Source organism: Bison bison, unplaced genomic scaffold (assembly GCF_000754665.1).
Source record: "Bison bison bison isolate TAMUID 2011002044 unplaced genomic scaffold, Bison_UMD1.0 scf7180017864309, whole genome shotgun sequence".
NCBI lineage: Eukaryota > Metazoa > Chordata > Mammalia > Artiodactyla > Bovidae > Bison > Bison bison.
This window is the reverse complement of record NW_011494881.1, coordinates 7,350,091-7,369,565: the sequence shown is the minus strand read 5'-3', so window position 1 is coordinate 7,369,565 and position 19,475 is coordinate 7,350,091. Positions and strand designations below refer to the sequence as shown.

Here is a 19,475-nt window from a genome sequence, read left to right as displayed (position 1 = left end):
CAGCCCCAAGCATCCAGTATCGTGCATCGAACCTGGACTGGCGACTCGTTTCATATATGATATTATACATGTTTCAGTGCCATTCTCCCAAATCATCCCACCCTTTCCCTCTCCCACAGAGTCCAAAAGACTGTTCTATACATCAGTGTCTCTTTTGCTGTCTCATATACAGGGTTATCGTTACCATCTTTCTAAATTCCATATATATGCCTTAGTATACTGTATTGGTGTTTTTCTTTCTGGCTTACTTCACTCTGTATAATAGGCTCCAGTTTCATCCGTCTCATTAGAACTGATTCAAATGTATTCTTTTTAATGGCTGAGTAATACTCCATTGTGTATATGTACCATAGCTTTCTTATCCATTCAACTGCTGATGGACATCTAGGTTGCTTCCATGTCCTGGCTATTGTAAACAGTGCTGCGATGAACATTGGGGTACACGTGTCTCTTTCCCTTCTGGTTTCCTCAGTGTGTATGCCCAGCAGTGGGATTGCTGGATCATAAGGCAATTCTATTTCCAGTTTTTTAAGGAATCTCCACACTGTTCTCCATAGTGGCTGTACTAGTTTGTATTCCCACCAACAGTGTAAGAGGATTCCCTTTTCTCCACACCCTCTCCAGCATTTATTGCTTGTAGACTTTTGGATCGCAGCCATTCTGACTGGCGTGAAATGGTATCTCATAGTGGTTTTGATTTGCATTTCTCTGATAATGAGTGATGTTGAGCATCTTTTCATGTGTGTGTTAGCCATCTGTATGTCTTCTTTGGAGAAATGTCTATTTAGTTCTTTGGCCCATTTTTTGATTGGGTCTTTTATTTTTCTGGAATTGAGCTGTAGGAGTTGCTTGTATATTTTTGAGATTAGTTGTTTGTCAGTTGCTTCATTTGCTATTATTGCAAAGTTACATTTTTTCCTAAAAAGCAACATGGATAAATTGACTCTTTGGTTGAATATACATTATTAGAGTATTTGCTGATCAAACTACTATCTTTACTGTTAATTAACACTGTTAATATATATTATCTCAGTGATCATGGTATTATTAAACCCACTTATAAATAAATAAGCAGAGACCCAAAATGTCTATATAACTGGCTCAAATCAAGTAGCATAGCTAGTTCCTAAAGTCAGGTCTTTGCTCTGCTCAGTCAGAGCTCCAGACCTTATGGTACATTACTCTGTAACACTAACAGCTATCTGTTTTTATTCCTTTAGACTGATGATGAAGGTCAGTTTTCATTTCATGGTGTGGCTTATGTTAATATGGTGCCATTGCTGTATCCAGGTGTAAAGAAGATTCGGGGAGCTTTTCATGTTTACCCTTACCTAGATAGTACAGTCTATGAAAAGGTAAGAAAAATTAGTATAAAAGTTATCATCCTAATTTATTCTTATATATGTGTTTACTTATATCTTTAGCACACACATCTTTGCAGTTGATATTTGAAAACAATTGATACACTGGGATGTTAAATATAGAGCCTTGAAGTCTTTTGCCCTTGAATCTTAAAAACTTTAGGATAACAAAAAGCCCCAAACTGGAAACAACCCAAATTTCTATCAACAGGTATTCAGAAAAACAAATTATGTGGTATAACCATACAATGGAATACTATTTGGCAATAAAAAGGAATGAACTATTAAACATGCAACATGGATGAATCTCAAATGTATTATGATAAATGAAAGAAACCAGACAAAAGAGAGTGCATACTGTATGATGCCAATGAAATACAGTTATCAGAAAGTAGAAAGCAAATCAGTGGTTGCTTGGGAACAGGGATAGAGGGAAGAATGGATTACAAAAGAAATATGAGAAAAAATTTAGAGATGATGAGAATATTGGTTATTCTGACTGATGAAATCATATACTTTAAATATGTAGTTTATATTGAAAAGCAGAGACATTACTTTGCCAACAAAGGTCCATTTAGGCTATGGTTTTTCCAGTGGTCATGTATGGATATGAGAGTTGGACTATAAAGAAAGCTTAGTGCCGAAGAACTGATGCTTTTGAACTGTGGTGTTGGAGAAGACCCTTGAGAGTCCCTGGCACTGCAAGGAGATTCAGCCAGTCCATCCTAAAGGAGATCAGTCCTGGGTGTTCATTGGAAGGACTGATGCTGAAGCTGAAACTCCAGTACTTTGGCCACTGGATGGGAAGAGCTAACTCATCTGAAAAGACCCTAATGCTGGGAAAGATTGAGGGCAGAAGGGGACAACAGAGGATGAGATGGTTAGATGGCATCACTGACTGAATGGACATGGGTTTGGGTGAACTCTGGGAGTTGTTGATGGACAGGGAGGCCTGGCATGCTACAATCCATGAGGTCTCAAAGAGTTGGACACGACTAAGCGACTGAACTGAACTGATACAGGCATGAGTGCGTGTGTAGTCACTCAGTCAGATCTGACTCTTTGGTACCCTTTGGACTGTAGCTCACCAGGCTTCTCAGTTCATGGGCTTCTCCAGGCAAGAATACTGGAATGGTTTGCCTTGTCCTGCTCCAGGGGATCTTCCAAACCAAGGAATCGAACCACGTCTCCTGTGTCTCTTGCATTGGCAGGCAGATTCTTTACCCACTGAGCCACTGGGGAAGCCTCATATCAATCAGAATATTCTTTCCTTTTGAACCCATCCTTTTGAGTCCAGATAAGGACGTAGAATCTTTGTCAACACAGTATTCTAAAACATCTCCACTAAAATCAGAATTTAAGCATAAGTTCAGAGAAGGCAATGGCACCCCACTCCAGTACTCCTGCCTGGAAAATCCCATGGATGGAGGAGCCTGGTGGGCTGCAGTCCATGGGGTCACTGAGGGTCGGACACGACTGAGGGACTTCACTTTCACTTTTCACTTTCATGCATTGGAGAAGGAAATGGCAATCCACTCCAGTGTTCTGGCCTGGAGAATCCCAGGGACGGGGGAGCCTGGTGGGCTGCCGTCTATGGGGTCACACAGAGTCGGAAACGACTGAAGTGACTTAGCAGCAGCAGCAGCATAAGTTAAATCCTGTTTGTCATCACTGGTCCAGATGATTTTATAGGCATACCTTATTTTATGGTACTTTGCTTTATCATTCTTCACAGATGTTGTATTTTCTTTTTACAAATTGAAGGTTGGTAGTAACCCTGAGATGAGCAAGTCTGTGGGTGATATTTTTCAGCCGCATTTGCTCACTTTGTGTCTCTCTCTCACGTTTTGTTAGTTCTCACAGTATTTCAAACATTATTGTTTTATTTGTTATAGTGATCTGTGTTGTTCCTAATCTAATCATTTTGGCCTTTTTTTAAGTGAAGAAGTATTTTTAAATTAAGATCTGTACATTGGTTTTTGAGACATTGCTATTTTACACTTAATAGATTACAGTATAGTGTAAACATAGCTTTTATTTGCATTGAGAAACCAAAAAATCCATGTCTTGCTTTACTGCAATATTTGCTTTATTGATGTAGTCTGGAACCAACCTGCAGTATCTCTAAAGTAAGCCTATATTTCAATTTACCTCAATAAAGTTGGATACAAAATCTTTAGAATAATGCAAGAAGTCTATTGTGTTCAGTATGCAAAAATTTAAATCCATATACTGATTAATGAGCTATAATATGGTTCTTGCAATTTTCAGATGTTAAAATTAAAATTATTTATTTAAGAGAAAAATCAGTTTTATCATGTTGCTTCTTAGGAGAAAGTGCACCTTTATAAAAATCAATAATAATAAAAACACATTACTATTTCATCATCATTAGGACAGCTATTACTCAATAATAGAGTCATGAAAGACCCATCATCTCTATTTGAAAACCAAATGAGTAATAAACTCTGTATAAGTATCCTTTGAATCAGAAGTCAGGTTTATAGGGATGTGTCTGAAATAAATAATAGGATCAAAGCCCTTATATTCATGAAAACTTTTGGGGATCAATAATAGCAAAACTAAACTTAAGATTAAATGTCTAATAATACAGGATGGATTAATAGATTTTTGTAAATAAAAATGGTGGGACTTGCACCCATTAAAAAGATAAGCATCATGGCTTCCCTGGTGGTCCAGTGGTTAAAGAATCCACCTTGCAAAATGGGACACAGGTTCAATCCTTGGTTCGGGAAGGTCTCGTATACTGCAGGGAAACTAAGTCTGTGCATCACAACTGCTGAAGCCTACTTGCCTAGAGCCTGGGCTCTGCACCAAGAGAAGCCACCATAATGCAAAGCTTGGCCCCTCAACTAGAGAGCAGCCCCCATGCTCCACAATTAGATAAAGCCCAGTACAAAAGTGAAGACCCAGTGCAGCAAGAAAAAAAAGTAATGAAGTATATATACTTAGGAAATAAAAATTTTTAAAAAGATAAACATTAATGCTTTGTAGATAATTAAATGCAAAAAAGAAAGCAAAAATTTTGCATATAGCATGCTGCTGCTGCTGCTGCTAAGTCGCTTCAGTCATGTCCGACTCTGTGCAACCCCATAGGCTCCCCGTCCCTGGGATTCTCCAGGCAAGAGTACTGGAGTGGGGTGCCACTGCCTTCTCCGATAAAAGATTTAGATTGCCAAAAAATAAAAATCTTCTATACATAGAAGAAACCATCACAAACCAAATTACAATGTACCTAAAAAATCAGGGAAAATGTTTGAGTATGTATCAGAACGATGACTATTATTCCTAAAATATAAACTACTTTATCCTACCAGTCGTTTCAAGGTGTTTTGGGTGAATCTGAGGGAAACAGAATATCATAATCAAAAGGTTATAGGCTTTGATGTCAGGCAGTTTCTAGATTGAATTCTGGAACTTCCAGACTAGCTGCTATTTACTGACTCTGGGCAAGTAACTAAATTTCTCTCAACTTTATGCATTAGTAAAATGGAGACAGTACTTGTTTCCTATCATTGTTTTACATATTAAAAGAGATAAAATATGTAAAGCACTAGAGATACAGTTGACACACAGACATTTTTATTTATTACTTTTATTATATGCATGTGAAGAAGATTATTCAAATTATTCTTAGGAAAAACTTAAAAAACTTGAACAGATACATGTGATAGTCTGTTAAATGAAAAAGGATGTAAAACTACATCCACTGTGATCACAACTTTTTATAAATACATAATCATAATTTTTTAAATATATGAAAAATACTTGAATCACTTCTGGCTATGTCTGAGTGACAAGGCAGTCAAAGTATTTTCTCCCCCTAGAAGCAACTATAAAGCTCAACCCATTGACAAAATGCCATTTCAGCACTCTGGAAATTGACCAAAGATATCAACAAACTGAGAAGTATTAATGCATGAAAAACTGTGGAGTTTGAGGCATTCTTGCCAACATCTGCTTCTAAACCACTTCCTCCTCCCTTTACTCTGAAAGTGAAAGTCACTCAGTTGTGTCTGACTCTTTACGACCCCATGGACTGTAGCATGCCTGGCTTCCCTGTCCTTTACTCTCTCCTGGAATTTGCTCAAACTCATGTCCATTGAGTCAGTGATGCCATCCAACCATCTCACCCTCTGTCATCCCCTTCTCTTTTTGCCTTCAGTCTTTCCCAGAATCAGGGTCTTTTCCAATGAATCAGCTCTTCACATCAGGTGGCCAATGTATTGGAGCTTCATCTTCAGCATCAGTCCTTCCAATGAATATTCAGGGTTGATTTCCTTTAGGATTGACTTGTTTAATCTCTTTACTGTCCATGGGACTTTCAAACGTCTTCTCTAGCACCACATTTTGAAAGCATTACATAGATATAACTTATATACGATAATAGTAACATAAAGGATGGAGAATAGAATGGAGCTGTAGTACAATAAAGTTTCTATTTTTACAAGAATTAAGTTAGGCTCAATGTGCAATAGATTGTGATTAGTTCAGATGCATACTGTGATCTCTAAAGCAACCACTAAAAAAAGTATGTGTGTAGGTACCATACACATGGAAAGATCCCCTAGAGGAGGGCATGGCAACCCACTCCAGTATTCTTGCCTGGAGAATCCCATGGACAGAGAAGAGCCTGGCGGGCTACAGTCAGTAGGGTCGTAAAGAGCTGGACATGACTGAGCGACTTAGTACTCACTCACTCACCATACACATGCATAAAAGTATATATATATATATGTATTTAATATTAAAAGAAGGCACTTAAAGGAGGAACAGAGGAGCAAAAAAGACAAGATATATAGAACACAAATAGCAAAATGTCAAATATAAATGTAAATATTTTAATAACACATGTGAGTAGTCTAAATACACCAATGAAGAGAAAGAGGTTATGAGACTGGATTTTTAAAAAATGTTGGGATTTGAGAAATCAAATATATGATATCACTTATGTGTGGAATCTAAAAAATAATACAAATGAATTCATATACAAAACATAAACCTACTCAGATTTAGAAAATAAACTTGTGTTTACCAAAGGGGAAAGAAAGTGAGGGGAGGGATAAATTAGGAGTATGAAATTAACAAAGTACTGTACATAAAATAGATAAGCAATAAGGATTTACTTCAGAACACAAGGAATTGTTTTCAATAACTTGTAGTAACCTATAATGTAAGATAATCTGAAAGATATATGTAACTGAGTCACTTTTCTGTATACCTGAAACTGAAAACTGTAAATCAACTATATTTCAATAGAAAATCAAGATTCAATGATATGCTACCTACAACAAATACGTTTTGATTCAAAGACACATAAGTTGAAGTAAAAGGATGGAAAAGATAAACTATGCAAATAGAAACAGAGCTAAGTGGCTATATTTATATCAGATAAAATAGACTTCAAGATGAATAATATTATTACAGATATAGTGTGGCATGTCAATTAATCAGGAAGATGAGATTTATAAATTATAGATTATTATATATAATACATGTGTAAATAATAAATGTATATACATATATACTAACAACAGAACCTCATTATGCATGAAACCAAACTCAACAGAATTGAAAGAGGTAATAGGCAGTTTGGCAGTTAACATTTAGAAATTTCAATATTCTACTCTTAATACTTGGTAGAACAACTATTTAGAAAATTTTTGTTAAACATAACTAATTTATGTTTAATAATTGTTTATAATTAATAATTTAATAAACAAAATTACTTTAATATAGAAAATCTGCATTAAATATAACCATAATCTATATTAAACTTACCATATGTGTGTATGTGTGTGTGCTCAGTCATGTCTTTGCACCCCTATGGACTGTAGCCCACCAGTCTCCTTTGTCCATGGGATTTTCCTAGCAAGAATACTGGAGTGGGTTTCCATTTCCTCTTCCAGGGGATCTTCCCAACCCAGGGATTGAACCCATATCTCCTGTACTGCAGGCGGATTCTTTACTGCTGAGCCACCTGGGATTCTCCAAATTTACCATGTGAAGTGAAGTGAAAGTCACTCAGTCATGTTCTGTCTTTTTGCAACCCCATGATCTGTCCATGGAATTCTCTAAACAAGAAGACTGGAGTGGGTAGCCATTCCCTTCTCCTAGGGATCTTTCCAAACTTACCATACAACCCAGCAAATCATTCCTAGGAACCTACCAAGAGAACTGAAAACTCGCTTTTACATAAAGACATGTATATGGATGTTGATAGCATTATTCATAATAGCTAAAAAGTCACAGCAGTCCAAATGCCCACAACTAGTGAATCAATAAGCAAATTATGGCACATCTATACTAGGGAATCAGTTCAGTTCAGTCGCTCAGTCATGTCCGACTCTTTGAGACCCCATGGATTGCAGCACGACAGGCCTCCCTGTCCATCAACAACTCCCGGAGCCTACCCAAACTCATGTCCATCGAGTCGGTGATGCCATCCAACCATCTCATCCTCTGTCGTCCCCCTTGATCTTTCCCAGCATCAGGTTCTTTTCCAGTGAGTCAGCTCTTCGCATCAGGTGGCCAAAATATTGTTGTTTCAGCTTCAGCATCAGTCCTTCCAATGAACACCCAGGACTGATCTCCCTTAGGATGGACTGGTTGGATCCCTTTGCAGTCCAAGGGACTCTCACGAGTCTTCTCTAACACAACAGTTCAAAAGCATCAATTCTTCGGCACTCAGCCTTCTGTGTAGTCCAACTCTCAACATCCATACATGACTGCTGGAAAAACCATAGCCTTGACTAGATGGACCTTTGTTGACAAAGTAATGTCTCTGCTTTTTAACATGCTGTCTAGGTTGGTCATAACTTTCCTTCCAAGGAATACTAGGGAATACTATTTAACAATAAAAAGGAATGAACTACAATTAATGTAATATGCCAAAATCATTGAATTTTATTTTTCCAGAGCAAAACTGGAAGAATTCATTTCCTTGTCTCTTTTGGACTTGCTGCTGAAACAGAACCTTATTTCGCCTTTATTGATCGTCTGCTCCATTCTGAAGCTTGCTTAGATGTTGCCCAGTGAATTCCATTTTTAATATTCATGGGCTAGCAGTCTTTAGTACCATCCCCCTAGCCTAAACAGAAAAGATCCAAAATTGTAAATGCTTCATTCTGTTTCAACCAAGCAGAAAAACAGATTCTCATAGGAAGATGCTGTTTAGACCTGGAAAGCAGATTTTTTTCTCCCCCAAATCATGGAATTTTGACTGTACTTTAAATGGGTAAATTGTTTGGACAACAGAACAACAAAGCTGTTTTTAAAAAGGAATGAACTACTGATACATGCTGTAACATGGACAAGCCTCAAAAACATTATGCTGAGTGAAAGGAGACATAAATGACTGCATGTTGTGTAATATTTCTTACATGAAATGTTCTCTTCCAGATGTTAACATTTGGAAAAATCTGCATCTTAGAATATATGAAATACAGCAATTATGGTAGAGGTGGCAGGGTTGTGAATAGTATTTAGTATTCATAATTTCTCTTTAATATTGCCATACTATTTTTTAGCAGGTTTATTAAGGTATAGCTGACATATAAATTGCATATATCTAAAGTGTACAATGTAAAACTTGTAATGTAGGTTTGCATATGTGAAACTGTTACCACAATCATGAACTGAAAATATCCATTATCCTCATCTGTTACCCTTCTCTCCCTCCTCTGTCTGCTCCTCCCCACTTTTTGGGAGGAGGGCAGTCTTATTTCTTTCATTTATCATAAATTACATTTAGATTCATCCTTGTTGTTTAATTATAAAGATTATTTTTAGATTTTTTTCTCGTTATTTATCTATAGTTTGAATTTCCCCTTGCATAGTGTTACTTTAAACTTGTACTATTCTTCCAACTATAAGTGATAAGCCAGTAGTTTTTAGATAGATAATATTTCCTGTACAGAAATAAATTCTATCGCTTAAAGTTAATCTGAAACTATGTGTCAAAGTTTAAACACTTTCTGGTACCAAGTTATGAGAAACCAAAACAAGTGAGTTTGAAATTTCTCTTAAATTTCAAACCCTAGTTTAAAAACTAGGGTAGGCAGCTAATTTTCTATGAATGGTTTTATCAGTTCAACCTGTATGGCAAGGCAATTAAGCTTTTTTGCTTCTATTTATCTCTGATTGTACTATACTAAAATTATCTGGAAAACTAAATGATGTTAAAGAATAACGTGCTCAGAAGTTCCTCCACCCTTATACATAGTGAAATCAGAAAGAGAAAAACAATATACTGTATTAATGTATATATATGGAATCTAGAAAAATAATATAGATGAACAGCAGGGAAGGAAAAGAGACACAGATGTAGAGAATGGTCTTGTGAACACAGGGGAGGGAGGGAGTGGGAGAAATGGAGACAGTAGCCTACGGGGTCGCACAGAGTCAGACACGACGGAAGTGACTTGGCAGCAGCAGCAGCATATACACGCCATCCGGTGTAGGAGGGATAGCTGGTGAAAAGTTGCTGTGAAGCACAGGGAGCCTAGTCTGGTGCTCGTGATGACCTGGAGGGGTGGGATGGGGGAAGGAAGGAGACTAAGGAGGGAAGGGGCATGTATATAATTATGGCTAATTTGTGTTGTTATATGGCAGAAACCAACACAACACTGTAAAATTTTTAAAAACAATTAGAACAATATGAAGTTCTTTTTTTAAGTTTGTTTCATTTGCCTGTGAGTAATTACATTTTTTGTTTGTTTCTTTTCAGACCAAGTGTTTATTTAGCTTGTTCCGGGATACTGGCCATAATTTGATTCAGAATAATAAAGTAGGCGGAATTAATTCTCCAGTGTCTAAACCAGTTGTTTCTAAGAACCTGAAAGAGGATAAAACAGTCAAAGAAAAGGATATGGAAGGAAAGCCTAGGCCTGGGGATGTGGTAGGTTGTCGAGAAGTTGATGATTTTGCTGGTTTTGTTACTTTCCAGAGGCTTGCATTGATTTCTGTTTTGATGAATTGCTTCATTTTAATTGACATTTTGATGCAACATAATGGTCCTTGCTCCTGCTGTTGTGGAGACCATGTAAGAATTGAATTTTTGATGTGTGCTTATTTTGTTTCAGCAAGCACCTAGTATAAAATCTCAGAGCTCAGATACTCCTTTGGAAATGGAACCCTCCCTTTGCAACAATCCAGAAGGACAGGTAACTGCATGAAGAGTTAGAAAATTAAGTTTGAATCCATCAGTCCTTTACTAAACAGATTGTATCATATAGTGGAAAATGCTCAGGAAAATTCATTTTCTGAGTAACCATCCCATATTTGCCATGACTAGCTTATGACCTTGAGTAAGGTCATGTCTTTGTCTTGTTGAGACTCTAAAATGAGTGGATAACAGATTAATTTCAAGGTCCTTCCTAGCATTAAAAAATTATGTCTCGTTAATTATGCTTATTAAGCCCTATTAGGGATGTAGAGATACATCATGTACAGCATTTATTCATATGCTCTCAACACTCTGGTGGGCAAAACAGACTGGTATGTAACTAACTGTGAGACAGACCCTTGATGACTGCTGTAGCAGAGGCACTAACGAAAGCGCTGTGTGGGCTCAGGAGTCAGAGGAGGCAGCCTCAGAAGTCTTCAGGAAGGGGTGGCATCCAAGCCAAGTAGTGAAAGATAAAGAGAACCCTCTGCCAAATGGAGACGGAAGGAGAAGAATTTCAGGATCAGAGAATAACTTGAGTCAAGACACAAGAAGGTAGCAGAACTCAGGGTATGTCAATTAATTCAGTGTATGATATAGAGAAATGACAACCCACTCCAGTATTCTTGCCTGGAGAATCCCATGGACAGAGGAGCCTGGCAGGCTACAGTCCATGGGGTTGCAAGAGTCGGATATGACTTAGCGACTATACCACCACCACCACCATGATATAGAGAAATGAAAAGAAAGTAATGGCTCTAGAAGGAGGTGATAAAGAAGAGAGGGATTGAGTTGGGGTTTAGAAATGCTTTGAAAGGCTTGCTGAAAAGTGTGGGTTTCATTCTGTGGATGATGAGGGACTGTTACGCCTTATCTCAGAAACGCACATGTAAGTTTTTAAGTCATGTAGAAATAATACCTCATGAGTGTGTCAGGGCAATACTCTTGCCAGAATATGGAAAAAAGAGACTGAAGTTGTGGTAGGGGATTCAGATGTCAGTGTATAGGTTTTTCCTATAGTACAGGTGAGTGTTAATGACAGTTTAATCTAGGGACAGGGTTGTAGTAAAGAAAGTAAAAAACTTGCAGAGGCAAGGTATGATATTTGGAAGCTTTGGGTGTTGAGGAATAAAAGTTAAAGCTAACTTGGGTTTCAAGCCTTACTTTCTGGAAAGATAACAGAATCATTACAGAAAAATAAAGATAGTGGTTATTATAGGAAAATGATAAGTTCAGTCTTGGACCTGATATATTTAGGATGCTGGCAAAAATCTAGGTAGAAATGTCCTAGGTTGAAGTTGATAGATGGTACTTAGAAGGGTGTGGGTGGGAATGTCAGAAGGTTATGATATTATTTCTGCAAGACTCCTGAAAGATGTTTGCTAGAAGATAGAATGACACTCACTTAAAAGAATTTTAAGAATGATATTGAACAAATTAAACAAGACTTCAGCTGGGGTAGATGTTTTCAAGAGTAAAATTGAAAACCTTTTTCTGCAAGAGATAACCACTGCCACTATTTTTTAAAAATATTTATTTATTTATTTACTTATGGCTGCCCTAGGTGTTCGTGGCTGTGCTTGGGGCTTTCTCTAGTTGTGGCAAGCTGGGGTTTCTCTTCGTTGTGGTGTGCAGGCTTCTCCTTGCAGAGGCTTCTCTTGTTGTGTAGTAAGGGCTCTAGGCACAGTGGCTCCAGTCATTGCAGTACTCAGGCTCAGTAATTACGGTGCATGGGCTTAGTTGCCCTTCTGCATATGGGATCATTCCAGACCTGGGGTCAAACCTATGCCCACTGCATTGGCAGTCGGATCCTTAACCACTGGACCACCAGGGAAGCCCCCCCCCCATTACTATCTTTCTTTCCAGTTATCTTTTCTATCTAAAAAATATTTTAAGTCGTAATCACACTTGCTTGCTTGCTTGCTAAGTCACTTCAGTCGTGTCCTACTTTGCGTGACCCCAGAGATGGCAGCCCACCAGGCTCCCCCGTCCCTGGGATTCTCCAGGCAAGAACACTGGAGTGGGTTGCCATTTCCTTCTCCAATGCAGGAAAGTGAAAAGTGAAAGTGAAGTCACTCAGTTGTGTCCGACCCTCAGCGACCCCATGGACTGCAGCCTACCAGGCTCCTCCGTCCATGGGATTTTCCAGGCAAGAGTACTGGAGTGGGTTGCCATTGCCTTCTCCGCATAATCACACTATATATAGTTAAATATACAATTTTCTCATTTATATTGTGAGCATTATAGTACTAAAATTTTTTCATGAATATGTATTTTCCTGGAAAGAATAAATTAGAGAAAAATGTCTTTGCAGCAATATGTAGAAGCAGGGACTTACATTGTGTTGGAGATTGAACTGGACAAAGCCTTGGTTCCGAAGAGAATGCCAGAGGAACTAGCCAGAAGGTGTGTGCCATGGTTCTTATACCTGTTTTGCAAGACAATTTAGGTGACTTCCTTTAAAGGAAGTTGTTTTGTCCACATAAATGTAATTTTTCTTGGGTTAAGCAGCAGACAGTTTTCTGGGTGTTTTTTTTTAATGAAGTTTTTTTCATTACTTTTGTCTTCTTTTAAAAAAAGCCATATATACCAATTACAAAAATATTGAAAATTTCAAGATCAGCAAGAAAAAAAAAAATCAACAAGAAAGTATCTAAAAATACCCAGCTTTCTTTCTACTCACCCAATGATAACCATTTTTAACACCTTGGTATTTATCCTTCTGGAGTTATTGTAAGTGTCTATATTACACACACACACACTCCTCTCATATAAATATGTGTAATTTTTTAGAACTATGCTTATGTTGTACCACAGTGCTTTGATTGTGTTGATAAGAAGTTGTCTGTTTCATCAAGGTTATCCAATTTATTGATGTATAATTATTCATGGTATCCTTTATTGTCTTTTTTATATAGATAGATGGAGAATAATGTCTCCATATATATGAGGAATCCCTCTACATTTCCTCTCAATCCTCATGCCATTTCCCTACCAACACCGTGCACCCCAGGCCTAAGCAATCACTTATCTACTTTTTGTCTGTATAAATTTGCCAACTCTGGAACATTTCATTTAAGTGGAAGCATATACCAATGTGGTCCTCGTTGGCTGGTTTCTTTCATCTAATATGATGCTGTGAAGGTTCATCCAGCATGCAGCGTGTATCAGTATTTCATTTCCTTATTGTTGAATAGTACTTCATTCTATGAATGTACCACATTTGGGCAATTTACTCTTACTATAGCATTCTGTAATGATTATATTAAAATGGAAATCAATTCATATAACTCCTCTCTTCAGAAGCTACCAGTGACTCCCATCATACTCTGAGTAAAAGTCAGTCTATATGACCTACAAGGGGCTGGCTATGTACTCTGCATGTATTTTCTCCTCATTTTTTTCTGTCTAGCCAAAGTGGCCTCTTGTTATTGCTCACACATGCCAGGCATACTCTTGCAGCAAGGCCTTTACACTTGCTGCTTGCTTTTCCTATAATTTCCTTCACCCCAGATATCTACATGACTTGCTTCCTTACTTCTATCAGGTCATACTCAAGTATTATCATCTCAGTGAAGCTTTCCCTGGTGAAATATGCTCCCCATCTCCACCACTCCCAACCCCCAACATAGTTTGTCTGCCTTCTTGTATTATTTTTCTGTGTGGAACATATCACTAACATATTTATCTTATTTATTGTCCTTTCTTCCCCCAACTAAAATGTAAGTGCCACGAGGGCAAGAATTTTTGTCTTTGCTTAATACTCTATCCCTGGCACCTGGAAAAGTGCCTGGTGGATAATAGGCACTCAATATATATTTTCAGTGAATGAATAATATTGTCTCTGGAAAGGAAACTGGGTGGCTAAACAAGGTTGGCAGGAGACCATTTACTATATATTGGTTCATATTTCTTAAATTTTGAATCATACGGATATATTATCTAGTAACATAGATAAAATTAAAATTAAGAGTTACGAGCAAGGTCTACAATTACATAGAACCTATTCTCACTTTTCTTTTTGGCCATGCCACATAGCTTGCGAGATCTTAGTTCCCCAACCAAGGATTGAACCTGGGCCACTGCAGTGAAAGCACCAAGTCTTAACCACTGGACCACCAGGGAATTCTCATGCGAAGAGCTGACTCATTGGAAAAGACTCTGATGCTGGGAGGGATTGGGGGCAGGAGGAGAAGGGGACGACAGAGGATGAGATGGCTGGATGGCATCACTGACTCGATGGACGTGAGTCTCAGTGAACTCCGGGAGTTGGTGATGCACAGGGAGGCCTGGCATGCTGCGATTCATGGGGTTGCAAAGAGTCCGACACGACTGAGCGACTGATCTGATCAGAAAGAAAAATTGGATTTGTGAATTTTTTGGTAAATTTCAAGACAGTATAGTATACCTAAGTAGGAATCTGAAACTCTTAGAAGGAAGAACTATAATTCCGTTTGTCTGTGTGCTCAGTCACTCAGTCGTGTCCGACTCTTTTCAACCCCATGGACTGTAGCCTGCCAGGCTCCTCTGTCCATGGGGATTCTCCAGGCAAGAATACTGGAATGAGTTGCCATGCCCTCCTCCAGGGGATCTTCCCAACCCAGGGATTGAACCCAGGTCTCCCACATTGCAAGTGGATTCATTACCAAGTGAGCCATCAGGGAAGCCCCTGATTTCTTTTGGGTTCTTGTAAGAACTCCTGGAAATGGAAGGTAAAAGTTTTGGTGTAAGTAGTTTAACAGTGATAAAATGTATTTTCTTATCCACTGTAAAGTTTTTTTTTTCCACTGTAAAGTTTAATGTCTTTACTGTAGCTTAATGCAGTCTTAAAAATTATGACCAAGAGTATACTTTTTATCCTTATTGTTATTCAGTCACTCAGTTGTGTCTAACTTTTTACAGCCCCATGGACTGTAGCACATCAGGCTTCCCTGTCTTTCATTATCTCCCAGAGTTTGCTCGAACTCATGACCATTGAGTCGGTGATGCCATCCAACCATCTCGTCCTCTGTTGCCACCTTCTCCTCCTGCCTTCAATCTTTTCCAGCATCAGGGTCTTTTCAAATGAGTCAGTTCTTCACATCGGGTGGTCACTGTATTGGAGCTTCAGCTTTAGCATCAGTCCTTCCAATGAATATTTAGGATTGATTCCTTTTAGGATTGACTGATTTGATCTCCTTGCAGTCCAACAGACTCTCAAGAGTCCTCTCCAGCATCACAGTTCGAAAGCATCAACTTTTCCTACTGAAGAGGAAAGAAAAGCTTTCACTTGCTTGTACCATTTATATTTCCAAAGCTTTGTGCTTTCAGAGACTCTACCAAAAGTCATAACAGCTACTGTTAGTAGCTACATAAAGCTACTAAAGTCGAAACACCCATTTCTTTCTAATGCCTGAGTTATGTAGTTTCTTGTGTACAAGAGATTTTAAAAAAATGAATAAGGGTAAAGCCTGGGCTCAAATTAGCCAGAAGTGCAACTTAGCTACTTTCCAGGTAGCTATTTAGTGGTTTCCTACCTTCCTTCCTAATTCACAGTTATATGCTGTTCTGAAGTTCACATCTAGGTTCTTACATGAGATAATAGCATAGTGGTCCAGTGTGATGGGCAACTGACCTTTGATATCCCTCACCCAGACCTTTGGCGCTGGGAAATAAAAGAACATACATCTGGATATAAGAAAGTTTGTGTGTTTTTTTTCTGATACAGGGTCAAGGAAATGATTCCTCCAAGGCCACCTCTTACCCGTAGGACAGGAGGAGCTCAGAAGGTAAGTGCCAAAGCCAAGGTGAAACTCTGAGATGTTGAGTGCACCCACTTGAAAATAGAGCTTGGGCTCTTCGGTGTGTTTTCCAGAAGGGGTGAGAAATTGTAGCTTCACATATTTTCCCTCATGCTTCTATCTGACCAGATTAAACATACAGTGTTTAATCTTTGGCTGATGGTTTCTGAGATAGGAAGAAAAGGGCAATTTATACCTAAAGTATTACTGAATGTAAAACCCAGTCCAGTTTCAGACTATCATTCCATGTCTTGACCTCTTTGAGGCCCCTTTACCAGACACTTTGTATTTTTCTAGGCAGTGAGTGACTACCACATGCAGATCAAGAACATTTCTAGAGCCATTCTGAATGAATATCACAATATGTTTGGGAAACAAGTAGTCAAGACTGGTAATGATATAGACAGTGAAACCCTGGAGGAGCAGAAGTGCCAGCTCAACTATGAACTTAATTGCTCTGGAAAATACTTTGCTTTCAAAGAACAACTCAAGGTAAATATTAATTTATTAAACCGTGGATTTTTATGAAGCATCTTATCTGCATATGTAGTTATCATTTCTTTTCCAGTGATGTTCAGCTATGCTCTACCTTTCTTGCTACTGATACAAAGACCTATGTCCTCCATGATGGAATGTCTAGAGACATTCTTCCACTCCTGTATAGTCTTGGTATGGTTCAGTATCCATACTGAGTGTAAGCTTGTAATAAACTAATTCCTCACTTGAAGTTAGGCCAGATTTGGGGCCAGATTTCGTGTTGCATTAGCAGGCAGACACTCTGTACCTGGTGTTGATTCCATGACAATTTTCTGTTTCCCATTGCAAACCTTTTCCAGCCCATAGAATCACTAAGATTTGAGAAGTATTTACTTAACAATAATTTCCCAAATAATAATGGCTAACATTTATTGAGTATTTGTTGTATACAGACGAATTTTTAAATATTCCATATTTTACTAATTTAATCCTCACAACAACTATAAGAGAAAGGTACTCCTCATTTTATAGATAGAGAATTGCAGTATTTAGTTGATTAAATAATTTGCCTAAGATTACAGAGCTAGTAAAGGTCAAAGATGGGATGTACATTCAGGCAATCTGGCTCCAGACTCAACATTCTTATTTGCTACACTGCATTGCCTCTCTATGTACATTTACTATGTGCCCTAAACTGTACCAAACAGATACAAAGAAAGTATGTGGAAATAATAAAGTGAAAAGCAACGGATACCCATGGAGACAAGAGGCCATTCTCAGGTGGCATAGGCACATCTCAGTTTGATTCCTGGTTCTACTATTACTAGCTGGATGTCCTTCTTCACCTGTTATTTCTCTTTGGCCTCTCAATCCTCTTTTGAAGTAAGATAGGAATACCAGAAGTACATATCCATTTAATAAATGAGGAAACCGAAATACCAAATGTAAAATAATTTATGAGGTTGTACAGTGGCAGGATTAGAACCAGGATTCCATTGTTCAGTCTCTCAAATCAGGCCTTTCTCCTTTTCTCTCTTGAATCATGTTGCCACTATGAAAAACATGATGCATAAACATAATGCTAAGGTTTTCTTTGGCTTTGTGACTCTCTTTGCAAAGTGTGAATCCTGTATTGACCATATTGATGATGATGGTAATGTCAAGAAAAGAATGATGTCATGAATACATACTTTGATGTCATGCAAAGTATGTTGATTGGGGGAAAATCAGAGCGCCAACAGTCTAGCAGTCACCAAGGAAAATCAGTTCACCTTCTGGATTTCTGATGAGCCTTAGATCAGAAGCTCAAGGGAGGTCTGTGCTGTTAGCATGCTGCTGAACTATGTTATCACATGGTGATGCGTGTCTCTTGCAGCATGCTGTGGTAAAGATTGTGAGAGAGAAGTACTTGAAGACAACATCATTCGAAAGCCAAGAGGAGCTGCAGAAATTTATCAGTGAGCTGTATGTTTTCTTGGTGGATCAGATGCATGTGGCCTTAAACCAGGTAGGTGCCTTAGAACTAAGCACTCTTCCTTTTCTCTGTAGGTCATCAGGGTCTCCTCTAAATAATTCCTTTCTTCTTGCCTCTTTTCTTCCTTAATTCCACAGACATTTATTGGGGTAGCTGCTCTGTGCTAGGCATTGAAAACACAAAGATGAATGAGAAACTGCCTAACTTATAAGACTAATTTTTGGAAAAATAAGGGGGTATCCTCTTTCATGCAATCTCAAAAACTACAGAATGATCTCTCTTCATTTCCAAGGCAAACCATTCAATATCACGGTAATCCAACTCTATGCCCCGACCAGTAACACTGAGGAAGCTGAAGGTGAACAGTTCTATGAACACCTACAAGACCTTCTAGAACTAACACCCAAAAAAGATGTCCTTTTCATTATAGGGGACTGGAATGCAAAAGTAGGAAGTCAAGAAACACCTGGAGTAATAGGCAAATTTGGCCTTGGAATATGGAATGAAGCAGGGCAAAGGCTAATAGAGTTCTACCAAGAGAACACACTGGTCATAGCAAACACCCTCTTCCAACAACACAAGAGAAGACTCTACACATGGACATCACCAGATGGTCAATATTGAAATCAGATTGGTTATATTCTTTGCAACCAAAGATGGAGAAGCTCTGTACAGTCAGCAAGAACAAGACCGGGAGCTGACTGTGGCTCAGATCATGAACTCCTTATTGCCAAATTCAGACTTAAATTAAAGAAAGTGGGGAAAACCACTAGACCATTCAGGTATGACCTAAATCAAATCCCTTATGACTATACAGCAGAAGTGAGAAATAGATATAAGGGACTAGATCTGATAGAGTGCCTGATGAACTATGGACGGAGGTTCGTGACATTGTACAGGAGACAGGGAGTAAGACCATCCTGAAGAAAAAGAAATGAAAAAAGGAAAATGGCTGTCTGAGAAGGCCTTACAAATAGCTGTGAAAAGAAGAGAAGTGAAAAGCAAAGGAGAAAAAGAACAATACACCCATTTGATTGCAGAATTCCAAATAGCAAAGAGATAAAGCCTTCCTTCAGTGATCAGTGCAAAGAAATAGAGGAAAACAATAGAATGGGAAAGACTAGAGGTCTCTTCAAGAAAATTAGAGATACCAAGGGAACATTTCATGCAAAGATGGGCTCAATAAAAGACAGAAA

At 38.3% G+C, this 19,475-nt stretch overlaps 1 protein-coding gene across 2 annotated transcripts in view; it reads left to right on the top strand.

Annotated features, from left to right (window-relative positions):
* Positions 1-19,475, top strand: part of CFAP70 (cilia and flagella associated protein 70) — an 84,181-nt gene that overhangs the window by 29,611 nt on the left and 35,095 nt on the right. For both annotated transcript variants that reach the window (XM_010852279.1, XM_010852280.1), the window contains 7 exons: positions 1,221-1,355; positions 10,111-10,281; positions 10,466-10,546; positions 12,863-12,954; positions 16,256-16,316; positions 16,626-16,820; positions 18,181-18,312. In XM_010852279.1, the coding sequence (XP_010850581.1) occupies positions 1,221-1,355; positions 10,111-10,281; positions 10,466-10,546; positions 12,863-12,954; positions 16,256-16,316; positions 16,626-16,820; positions 18,181-18,312 (867 nt within the window). The remainder of the gene's footprint in view (positions 1-1,220; positions 1,356-10,110; positions 10,282-10,465; positions 10,547-12,862; positions 12,955-16,255; positions 16,317-16,625; positions 16,821-18,180; positions 18,313-19,475) is intronic.